Genomic DNA, 12,424 nt, shown 5'->3' with positions numbered 1-12,424 from the left:
GTCTTCTACACTTTCCAGTTTTTGCAGATCAGGAGGCTAATAAAAATAAATAACTTGAGGAAATTTAATGAGTGTTATCACATTTGGAAATATCAGGATTCCTAAGAAAGACTATTTCATGCTTTGCTCTTAGGGATGTGGCAGCACTTTAATGTGAAAATCCATCCATGGCAGGTTAAGATGGGTCTTACCTAAGTTCACCAGAATATCCAGGTACCAAAAGCAACAGTGATGCAAATATATTATAAAGGAATATAAAAATGATAAAATGCAAGGCTTAGTAACCAAGAGCAATTCTTCATATATTTCGGCTAAAACAAACATCACTACATTGAATGGAGAGGCAGATATAAAAATCCATTTTCTACTGTTAGTCAAACATTAAAGAGATTTTATAAAAATGAAAAATAATGCCATTCCTCTTGCTCATTTTTTAAATTTGGGAATTGCCTTGATGGGAGGGAAGTTTGGGTGAGAATGGATACACATATATGAATGGCTAAGTCCCTTTGCTCTTCACCTGAAACTATCACAACATTGTTTGTTAATTGGCTATACCCCAATACAAAATAAAAAGCTTAAAAAAATAAACTTGGGAATATATATCTTTTATTAACTATATTATGTTAACATTTAATAGGTTTATTATAAGTATTTAAAATCAGAATTAAAATTTTTCAGTTTTAATTTTAATACAGTAAATATCAATATCTAAGCCAATATAAACTAAAGATTTTTGAGATCTTCAATGATTTTTAAGAGTGTAAAGAGGTTCTGAGAACGAAAAGGGTAAGAACCACTATTCTAAATAGTTCTCCAAACTTGGGCTGATCTCCTTTGACTATTCCCAGGAAGATAGTACTTTAGGGTCAAAGTTGTAGTAGAAAATGATTGCTTCCTAGTCAGGTTAGGCAGGGGAACATTGTGAGGAAGGTTCTTCAGAAATGAGAGTTAGCATTGTAAAAGTTCATTCTCACAGTAACAGGCAAGTCTAATAGAGTAGCACCACTGAGCTTAAGGAAGGCAAGACAAAGACCTCTGGGGAGAGAGAGGCTGCAAATCTGCTTCAAGGAAAAATAAATAGCTGAAACCCCTTTTGATTAGGATTTTGTTCGCTTTTGATATATGTGTCCCTAATCTATTTACAGGAGTAGCTTCTTTCCTGATCAAAAAAGACAAAAGGGATTTGCAGTTGGGTCTCACCATGGACCCATGATTTCTGCTCAAGGGGGCATAATAAAAAGTGCTAGAACAATGCATTGTTGGAATGATACCACCGTCAACTTTCAAAACTGGGTTCTAAGATGTGTGAACCCCTCTATTGTTCGTCTCCTTCTCAATCAACTAGAGAACAGAGTCATCCCCGAATCTCAGGACCTTCAGGATTCACACCTTCAGTTGGAAGGTAGAAAGTGATGTATGTACCTGACTTTTGTTTAGGCTTTGACTTGAATGAGGAGAAAAAGCCATGAGGAACCATTTGACTCATTTCAGCCAATTGGTGTCCTGAAATATTCCATCTCACTGTGATGAAAAGGATCAAACGGTGATCTAACTCAAAAGTGGATTGTTGTCCATAAGAAAGGGGAAAGAACAAGGACAAATTCTAGCCTCAGATGGGGTTGTTTCTGAAAACAGGAGACAGAGCATCACCAATGAGGTCAAAGCAAGAACTGACTGGAATCACCCATTAGGCTCTTCAGTCCTTGATTTGATCATTGCAGGAAGCTTTCCTGATAGAACTGTGGATACTGACCAAGGCCATCTTGGTCACAAATTACTACTTATCTTCCTCAAGACTTGTATGTGAGGAAAGTAAAGAATAATGGTATATACGTGAACCCTGGAGTCAGCCTGCCTAGATCTGATTCTGTATCTCTCAGGGCCTGTTTCCTTCTCTGTAAAATGAGAAGAGTGACAGTGCTGACTTTTAAGATTCTTGTGAGGATTATCGAAGATAATGTGTATAAAGCACAAGACATGGCACACACCAAGTGGCTAATAAACAGAAGTTATTAGGGAGGGTCTTTGCTTCACATGCCCATTTGTGAGCTTTCTTCCCCCGTTATTTCTCAACAGCACCCCTTTCTTTCGGGGCTGCTGATCTCTGAGGCTTCTAGTTCCTTATATCCCTGAGTCATGATCACTGAGATGCTGGCTTTCTGAACTCGTCCCTTCTACTGCTTTCTAGGGCTCCCTCTCCTGACTGCTTAGCTCTCGCGGGGGCTCAGACCCACAGTCCGTGGCTGCAAGTCTCCGTCGGGCTTGGCCACCCGTCTTGGAGAAACGTCCTCAGTCCCCTTTGGAGACCTACCACCTAAGACTGAGACCCATCGCACCCAGAGAAGCTCCCCAGTCCAGAATTCCGAGAGAGGTCGAGGGCGGGGCCCGGCCTCTAGGTGCGAACGAGGCTGGGGGCGGGGCCGTGCTCGGAGGTGCGCACGAGGCCACACCCCGAGGTGAGCGTGCCGGGGGCGGAGCCACACCGCGAGGTGGACGCGAGGCCGGGGGCGTGGCCACGCCGAGGAGCCGCCCGGACCGTTAGGGATGAGCCGGCCGTCTCCGCGGGCTGCGCATGCAGCCTCCCCCGGGCGTGAGGCAGCGCAGGGGTTAAGGCTGCCGGCGCCACCTGGGCGCCGCTGAGGAGACCCACGAACCGGCGAATCGCGCGCGGGCGCGGCGAACAGGTGCCCGTGCGCGTCAGGCGCCGGCAAGGGGCGGGGAGAGGGGGCGCGGCCGGAAGCCCGGGGCGGGGCGCGGCGCGGCTGGCCCGGTGGAACGGGAGGGAGCTGAGGCAGGCAGGAAGGTGCTCGCCCGGCCGCGCGGCGCGCGATGTGGAGCCGCCGCCTCGGCGCCTGCAGCAGCCGCCGTCGCCGCCGCTGCTGCTGCTGGTGCTACCGCCGAGCCGAAGGACATGGAGCGCGGCTGCAGAGAGCGGCCGCCGGCAGCAGCAGCGAGCGTCGCAGCGACAGCGGAGCGCAGCCCGCCCCGTGAGGCGCTGCCCGGCCGGCGGCGGCAGCGGGAGCAGCAGCAACAGGGTGGCTGAAAACCCGGCGGCGGCTTTCCTCCCCGCAACCTCCCCTCCCGCTTCGCGTCCCTGCTGTCTTCCCTCCCTCAGCCTTCCCTCTGCCACCCCCCGCTCCTCCTCCTTCCCGGCGCGCGCCGAGCAGCTGAGCCCGGGGGCGGGGGGAGGGGGCGCGTGCCGCCGGCGCGGGGGAGGGGCGGGCCGGCGCGCGCCGCGCCCAGGGCTCGCGGAGACCCGAGGGGCGCGTGCCGCGGCGTGAGGCGAGGCGCGGGGCGCGGGGCGGCGCGGCGGGGCCCCTCCCCCCTGCAGCCTGGCGCGCGCCGGCCGGGCCGCACCGCTGCGGGCTCGGCGCGCGCGGGCCATGTCCGCCTTCTGCCTGGGCTTGGCCGGCCGCGCTTCAGCACCCGCCGAGCCGGACAGCGCCTGCTGCATGGAGCTGCCCGCCGTGGCCGCGGACGCAGTCGGGAATCCAGCCGCCGCCTCCGCCGCTGCCCTCATCTCCTTCCCCGGGGGCCCCGGGGAGTTGGAACTGGCGTTAGAGGAGGAGCTGGCGCTGCTGGCGGCTGGGGAACGGCCGTCCGAGCCCGGGGAGCATCCTCAGGCCGAGCCCGGGCCTCCAGCCGAGGCGGCCGGACTGCAGCCGCCGCCCGCCCAGGATCCCGAGCTGCTGTCGGTGATCCGGCAGAAGGAGAAAGATCTGGTCTTGGCGGCCCGACTGGGCAAGGCATTGCTCGAGAGAAATCAGGACATGAGCCGGCAGTACGAACAGATGCACAAGGAACTAACAGATAAGCTGGAGGTGAGGACGTCCCTCCTGGGATAGGTGGGAAGCGGGGGTGGGGGGAGCCCAGGTACCCGCCCGCCGGCCCTGGGTAGCTTCGGGAGCCAGGCACTCACCCACCTCACCCCGCTCCTTCCTTGCTTATCCTGTCTTAACAGAAAACCACCTGGGAGGTGGGTAGCATGGAGGGTTTGGGGTTATCAGACGAGGGTATTCTTTGAACACACCTGGCTTTCCTACCCTTCTCACAGCAAATGGGTCCATGCACGGCCCCAAACGCTGTGGGCCGTTCTACATATGTACTGTACACAGCATCTAAAATAGAGGTTACAGTGTGACTAATTTATACAGCACTGAGGTGATGTCTGCACACAGAGGAATTACAGAGTCGGGAAGCATTTAAAATATGCCCCAGGTTTTCAGAGAGGTAGTTAATCGCTAATCAGGGTGTTAGCTTAAAGCTTTTTAGCTTTGGCTTTAAGGGCTTCCACATGCCCTTGTCTTAACTTCCCCTCAGCTCAGAATGGTGGGAAACAAGTGCCCCTAAAGGAGCTTTATATAGCCTTCAAATACTCACGGATTGGGAAATATGGTTCCACTGCAGAAATCAGGTGAGCCTGGGCTCAACATGTGACAGTTGGTTGTGATTTGATTTGGACTTCAGTATATTTAAACAGTACTTTTGTTTCTGTTCTGGGTCTCACACATGCAGTTAGATGGCCAAACGCAACTTGTGAGAACCATATAACTTTAACCATTGTTATAAATAATCCTTAAAATATCTGTAAGATTTCTGCCAATTCTCTGGACCAAAGTCTTTTGCTTCTGTTTTCTTGCCCTTAACTAGAAAAAAGGGCCTTGAAACTGATACAAGTGGCCACCACTTCTAAAAAAATTTTTAGAGTCTTTTTTCTTAAGTGAAGATGGGGAGGTGCATCTGTGGCAGTGGCGTTGAGCTTATCTTTTTCTGTCTATGCATTTAATATTGTCTCCCAGTTTGGTGGCAGTGAGTTCTTTTTATTTTTGTTACAAGAGAATAGTACAGCCCTGAATAAAGTTTGAAATTGACCGTTGTCTGGTTCCATATCACTGCTACTGGTCAAATGGTCAGAGTGTAGATTCAGAAACTTTTCTCTAGTAAGTATGTCTGTAGTCCAGCGACATATCAAAAATAAATAAGAGAGGAAAAAAAGGAAACCAGTGAGTGCCCTGTAGTTAAGTTGGCCTGTTAACTAGGTCTGCCAGTCGATGAACTCCTGAGATACCTCTCTGAAAAGTGGTTTGTGAAACCTATATATAGATTGCCAAAAAGCAACCCAGTGAATTGAATTGTTTGATTTCCACTTGAAGTAGATGTCTCAGACTAAAAGGGTGTCTTTTTTTGAAAAAGAGATTAGATTACAGACTCTAAATAGAAGTACTACTGCAGACATGTATGCTTGTGATTTGAAATCCCTTCAGTGAAAGACTTGATTAAAGAGACAGCTATCTTGAAAGGAACATCATATCAGTTGGTTTCATGAGTGATAGTTTTCAAGGGTAATCCTGAATATGTAGTTAAGCACATCCTGGGTTCCACTTGGAACCTTTATACATGTCTTTACCAAAGGAAAAAGATTTTCAAATTCTATAACAAGAAAGGTCATATTGTAGAAGAATAAATTACATTTTACTTTTTGCTATTGAGTTGATAGACAACATTAAAATAGTTTAAAACTCTTACTAACATATTTTTAAAAATCTTCACTCCTCTCAGGTCAGCATATGAACTCAAGTGTTAAAGGTTTATTTTTAATTTCTGGATGTTGGTTGCACAACAGTATGAATGGACTTGGGGCTACTGAACTAACAGTACACTTAAAAATGGATAAGGTGATAAATTTTATGTTATGTATGCTATGATCTAAGGCACTAACTTAAATTTATACACTTTTTTCTTCAGAGATTTAATCGTTATTTATTTTTTTAAAAATAAGTTTTTAAAGTTCAGGATTCTCTCTTTTCCCCCATTCCAGGTGAGAGTGAATTCTCTCTTAATGCAGAGGTAGTCTCTTCCCTAGGTTACATTTTCTTCCCTCTTCCCTAGGCCAATTCTAATGGTTCTAGCACTACTTTTTTTTATTTTTTTAAGAGGCAAAACAAGTATGGTGGGACTTCCCTGGTGGCCCAGTGGTTAAGAATCTGTCTGCCAATGCAGGGGTCCGGATTTGATCCCTGGTTGGGGAAGTTCCACATACTGTTCAATATGGGCACCACCCCCCAAAAAAAGAAATGTTCTTGTTAAACTTTTTTGTTAAAAAAAAGTAAGGTGAAAATGATTACATAATTGGGTAGTAGATTTAGGTAAGCAAATGCAGGAGTCCTTCTTTGCATTCGGTGCTTGATCCACTTAAATAGTATTTTTTTTCTTTGTATTGTTCAAGAACCATATCCTGGACTTAGGAGAATAATATGCTTTTTTGGTTCATGGCAGAAGTCCATTTCTGTAACAACCAATTTTAGGTGAGCTAATGATACTCACTTCTTCAGAGTTTTAAATAAACTGTTTTTAGAATGGTTTTAGATTTACAGAAAAACTGGAAAGATAGGGCAGAGTTTCCATATGCCCTGCCCCAGTACTTGCCATAATTAGTAAACCAATGCTAATACATTATTAGTAGCTATGAGGCTATTTTGGTGGCTCAGGTGGTGAAGACTCTGCCACCAATGCAGGAAACCTGGGTTCCATCCCTGGGTCGGGAAGATCCCCTGGAGAAGGGAATGGCTATCCAGCCCAGTATTCTTGCCTGGAGATTTCCATGGACACAGGAGCCTGGCAGGTACAGTCCCTGGGCTTGCAAAGAGTCCAAAACGACTGAGCGACTAACACTTTAACTTTTTCATTTAGTTTAATTAGATTTCTTTGGGCTTCTCTTGTGGCTCAGCTGGTAAAGAATCTGCCTGCCATGTGGGAGACCTGGGTTCGATCCCTGGGTTGGGAAGATCCCCTGGAGAAGGGAAAGGCTACCCACTCCAGTATTCTGGCCGAGAGAATTCCATGAACTGTATAGTCCATGGGGTCGCAAAGAGTCAGACATGACTGAGCATGTAGATTTTTTTAGCCTTTTCCAAATGTCTTGTTCTGTTTCATGATACCCTTACATTTAGTTTCTGTATCTTCTTAGTCTCTTTTTGTCTGTATCAGTTTCTTTGACTTCTCTTATTTTTGATGACCTTGACAGTTTTGACATTAGCTTTTTTCTTATTGAGGTATAATTGACAGACAGCATTATATTAGTTTCAGGGGTAGATATTACCTTTTAAAGTACAATTTAACCCCAAGAAGCAGGGAATAGCATGGACAGAGCCTGACTGCTACACTTTCTGATATTCTTCCTAGAGTTTACTGGTTAATTTAGCACTTCACTGGAAATGTAATTCTAGGAGAAACCTTTCTTTTCTCAGAATAGACAGAAGGCTAAGTTCTGTATGTTCATTAAAGGAAAGTCTTGATTTTTTTCCCCAGAGTGTTGGGAAACCTGAATTAGGAAGAAATGTAAGGACAGAATAGATTGATCAGCACCACTTGTCCTCAACCCTGCCTCACTCCCTGCACGTGGATTAGATTGTTTTAGTCGCTTAGTTGGGCTGTTCACTAACAGCTGTTTGCTGAATATTTTTAAGTCTCTCTGTTCTTTTAGAACACAAGCCTAATTTATCTGGCCTCTCAGTAATAACTGTGATTACTGAGTTCTTGCTGTTGCCTTCTGCTCAGTCTTTTCCATTTTTGAAAAACTCAATAAATCCAAGTATCACAATTTTAGAATTGTAATTACCATTTACTTCTGCATCTCATCTTTCTGAAGTTTGTATAGTGACTAAAACATCCTCATTTTTGGAAGTTTAGCAAAATGAGGGAAGCACAGAACAGAAAATTTTCATGCTGAGAAGTACAAGTCCCTCCCTTGAGAGAAAAATCTTTTTTTAGGCACATCTCAGATGTGAAATAATGAGACTGATTTTCTTGTATAACTATACACTGCCCCTTAAGGCTTTCCAAAAGAGGCATCCTAAAAAACATACGAAAGGTGAGAACTTGGATAGAATAAGAGTGTAGATTCACAAGGTGAAAAGATGTCTGAGTACGTTGAAGGAAAAGATGCAAATGCCCATCTTAGCTTGTTAAAACAATCTCAGTGCTTGATAGTCAGCCTTTAGTGCATCAGAATTTCCAATAGAACCTAAATAGATGAATGGGTAGACAAACAGATGCCTTCCTAGGCCTCATCCCATTCTTTACTGAATCACAGTCTGGAATCAGTGTTTAGGTGGATATATTTTGAACAATTATACCAGAGATTTTCTGACAGCAAAAGCTGAGGACCATTGCTTTACTTCTCATATGCATCTCTTATACTCTGAGGTATTTACTTGGTTTTTTTTTTGTACTTGGTATGCTTTTTTGTTGTTGTTTATTTTTTAAATCTGTTTGTTTATTTGGCTGCATCGGGCCTGAGTTGCAGCAGGTGGGGTCCTGTGTTGTGTTGTGTTGTGGACTCTCTAGTTGTGGCATGTGGGCTCTTAGTTGTGGGACAGGTTAGTCAGGGTGTCACGGAGGCTTAGTTGCTCCACTCTGAGGCATGTGGGATCTTAGTTCCTGGACCAGGGATTGAACCCACATCCGCCTGTATTGCAAGGTGGATTCTTAACCACTGGACCACCAGTGAAGTCCTCATCCTATGCTTTTTAAGTAGGAAAACATACTTGACTCTGAGAAGAGGCATTCGTATTTATCTTACAGAAACAAAAAGATGTTCTTATTTCCTTCAATCCAAAAAGAATTCTTTTCTGTTGTTGCTTCTTCAAACCATCTGTACTTTTCCTGTATACCATTTGTCACACTGTACAACATAATACTTTTATCAACCTCTCACTAGAGTGGAAACTCCATAAAGGGAAAGACCAAGTCTCTTTTGCTCAACATTATTTCAATGGCTAACCTATAACAGGTACTCAAGAATGAATGAATCAGAAATAAATATGCAAGGATCATAGGCTATAATTTAATAAATGTAGGCCTGAACTTGCCTTAATGATTTTGAAATGCAGTGCTTTATATAGCAGCAAATGTTTATTGAGTTGTGATTTAGAACATTAAACAGTCAAGTGAGGGAGACCCCAATCCCAGCTCTCCCATTTGCTAGAACAGACCTGAAGCTGGTTGCAGAATCTCTTCTGTTGCTTCATTTTAAGAAGAGGTAGTTGATCTGGAGGATTTCTGAAGTCCTTTCTGCTCTGAAAATTCTAAGTGCCTGGTATTATGCCAAGCATAACAGATGACAGCAAAAGAAGGTTTCTCAAGGGCTTGTTTTAAGTTGCTTAAATGTATATTTCACCGATTAATAGATGACTTAACTAAATTTCAGGTGAGTTCCTAAGTCTAGAACCCCCCATGCCCAAGGACAGGAATAAACATAATAACATTAAGTATTTCAGTAGGAATGGAGTTCTCTTTGTGAAGTTAGCCTTCCTTACTCTGGCAGAAAGGGATATTTTTGCAGCTGTGAAATGGGCAACTTGTCCTATGGGGCAGAGTGTTTTGTTGTGCTGACTGACTAGGAAAAAGAAAAGTTAGAAGTGTATGAAAAAAGAAAAAAAATGAACGACTCTGTAATTTTTGACAGTTTAAAAAGCCTCTTCATTTTCACCCAGCACTTAGAACAAGAGAAACACGAACTAAGAAGACGATTTGAGAACCGAGAAGGCGAATGGGAAGGGCGTGTGTCTGAGCTGGAGAGTGATGTGAAGCAGCTTCAGGATGAGTTGGAGAGGCAGCAGGTTCATCTACGGGAAGCAGATCGAGAGAAAACACGGGCCGTCCAGGAGTTATCAGAACAGAACCAAAGGTTATTGGACCAACTCAGCAGGGTGAGTCATCAGTTAAGAACTCATGATATTAGAAAAAAAGAATTTATGATATAAAACACTAAAAGTTAAAACAGAGCTTCTGTTTGATGTCAACATATATATGGTAAGAGTAGTTCTCGTTTTTGTTGCCTTTGGTATTGATACCAGTAAATGAAGTGTTTTTCACCTCTAAGAATTTCAGCTGTGGTGAACTAGGCGTCAGGAGCAAAGACCCTTGCTTGTCACTGGCCAACTGTGAGCTTTTGGCAATCATTTAACTTGGGAGTCTTCTCATTTTTAAAATCTAAGAGTTTGCTTAATGATTTGATGTTCCTTATAGTGCTACAAGTCTGTGATTCTTTTACCTAGAGAAAGCCTGTCACTGGTAAAATTATGTTAATGCATTTAGTTCAGCTATTAAATGGTGCCATCTTTTTTAAAAAAAAATAAATTTGCCATTTTTCTTTTCTTTTTTTTAAATTAATTAATTTATTTTTGGCTTCCCTGGGTCTTAGTTGCTGTGCTTGGACTTTCTCTAGTTTCAGCGAGCAGGGGCTACTCTCTGGCTGCAGTGTGCAGGTTTCTCTTGTGGAGCGTGGGCTCTAGGTGCGCAGGCTTCAGTAGTTGCGACCCATGGGCTCAGTAGTCATGACATTCGGGCTTAGTTGCTCCATGGCATGTGTGATCTTCTGGACCAGGGATTGAACCCATGTACTCTGAATTGGCAGGTGGATTCTTAACCACTGGACCACCAGGGAAGTCCAAATGGTGCCATCTTTAAACTGAAAGCTTACGGAAAATTTCTAGAGCAAATGATTTTCATTGTGAATGCACATTTCTTATTATTTAAATATGAAAGGAGGTATGTGTAGCTGTATATATAAAATGTGTTCTCTTTATTTCCACATTAAATAGAAGTTCTTTATTTGTACCTTTATAGTGTGGTGTCATAGAAGTATTAAGTAACCAAAGTCAAGATTGTAAAATCAATGCAAAGAAGGAGTATGAGAGCTGAGTAGGTGGAAATCTAACTTAAATACGAGCACACCTTTTAACAAATGCAGCAATGTTGTTAATGCCCTGGGTCTCTAAAGCCACTTACTTTTGAAAATTAAGAGCTGGATTTACTTTTATACCTCGTGCCTTCTTAAGTATTGAAAATAAAACGAGTTGTTACTCGTATTAGAGGAAAAAAGAACTACTCTGATCGCATCCCTAAGCACAGATGTTCTCAGGAGAAATCTGTCTTTATCCATGCCCTTGTCCAAATGGTTAGTGTTTGGTGCTTAGGTCTCTGGGAAAGGCTCAGCTAGAGCAGCGTGTGGAGTTATTTCACTAGGTTGTGTCTTAGTTGCTTCTCATGGGCACATTGTGCTGTGCTTAGTCGCTCAGTCGTGTCCGACTCTTCGAAACCCCGTGAGCCCGCCAGGCTCCTCTGTCCATGGGGATTCTCCAGGCAAGAACACTGGAGTATTGTGGGAGCAATACTGGAAGGTTGCTGTGCCCTCCTTCAGGGGCATGGGGACCCTGAGACTGGTCCAAACCTCGTGCCTCACCAGGAAGTACAGAGTACATGCTACCGGCAGAGAAAGGGAGAGGAAGGAGGAGAGGTGGAACCAAGGGTGCCGGCGGGTAGAGGGGCAGGGGGAGACCCAAGGAGGGAGATGCCAAAAACTTGGGAAAGAGCTAGTCACTGGAGCTCTCAGGATGTATGTGAAGGTGAGAATTCAGGTGGTGGTGGAGCTGCCTGCACGTTTCTCGCTAGGGAATCAGATCACCATTTGATTGGCTGGAAAGGAAGGGCCGGACAGTTCTTCAGGAAGTCATTACAGGGCCAGCTCAGGAGCCTTTCAGAGTCAGTTCTAAAACCTTTTTCAGCAACTGGGAAGGGAATCTCTATCCTTTTAAGATTTTATAGGTTTTTGAGCCTTCATCCATCATTCATGAAAAATTCTTTTTAAATTATTGATTCATGGCTGTGCTGGGTCTTCGTTGCTGCATGGGCTTCCTCTGGTTGCGGCGAGCAGGGGCTACTCTAGTTGCAGTGCTCGGGCTTCTCATTGTGGTGGCTTCTCTTGTTGCGGAGCATGGGCTCTAGGACGTGCAGACTGTAGTCCTTATGGCGTGAGGACTTGGTTGCTCTGCAGCATGTGTGATCTTAGTTCTTGGACCAGGAATTGAACTGGTGTTCCCTGCATTGGCCGGGACCCCTGGACAACCAGGGAAGTCCTCTCATTAAAGATTGACCAGGTCGGCCTGGCCAGATTGATTTATTTGTTCAAAAACATTTAATACTTATTCTGAATTAATTTTTCTTATGGAGACATAAGAAAGGGATACAACAAACCAGAACATTTTAAGAGGAAATTATTTCTTGGGAGCTGAGTTCATGTTACAAAGTGACATGAGCAGAAGCCGCCTCAACTCTGCTTTTTGATCCGGTGGTGGGAGAAAGCAAGTTTTAACATGACATAGGGAGAGCCCTGAACTTAGAATTCAGATGCACGTTGAATCTTGACTCTGCTTCTTTACTGGGTGACCTTGTTTATGACTCCCTCTCCTTATCTTTGAAATGGGGGTAAAAAGTCGTACCTAATGCGAGTACTGTTGAAGTCGAAATGAGATAATGTGTTTATGTTAAGCAGAATATGAAGTTAAGAATTTGTTTCAGTGTTGATGGTTATTTTACTAAGGTAGTACTTTTATAGTTGAGGTCCTCTGCCTAATTTTTC

General features: G+C 44.5%; 1 protein-coding gene across 2 annotated transcripts in view; it reads left to right on the top strand.

Annotated features, from left to right (window-relative positions):
- The first annotated feature begins 3,375 nt into the window (after positions 1-3,375).
- LOC133056460 (BICD family-like cargo adapter 1) overlaps positions 3,376-12,424 on the top strand; it is a 77,633-nt gene continuing 68,584 nt past the window's right edge. For both annotated transcript variants that reach the window (XM_061141780.1, XM_061141779.1), the window contains exons 1-2: positions 3,376-3,824; positions 9,498-9,713. In XM_061141780.1, coding sequence (XP_060997763.1) covers positions 3,387-3,824; positions 9,498-9,713 — 654 coding nt within the window. In that variant the 5' untranslated portion in view covers positions 3,376-3,386. The remainder of the gene's footprint in view (positions 3,825-9,497; positions 9,714-12,424) is intronic.

The sequence above is a fragment of the Dama dama genome, chromosome 5, assembly GCF_033118175.1.
Source record: "Dama dama isolate Ldn47 chromosome 5, ASM3311817v1, whole genome shotgun sequence".
NCBI classification, from domain to species: Eukaryota; Metazoa; Chordata; class Mammalia; order Artiodactyla; family Cervidae; genus Dama; species Dama dama.
This window is presented reverse-complemented; position numbering and strand designations above follow the sequence as displayed.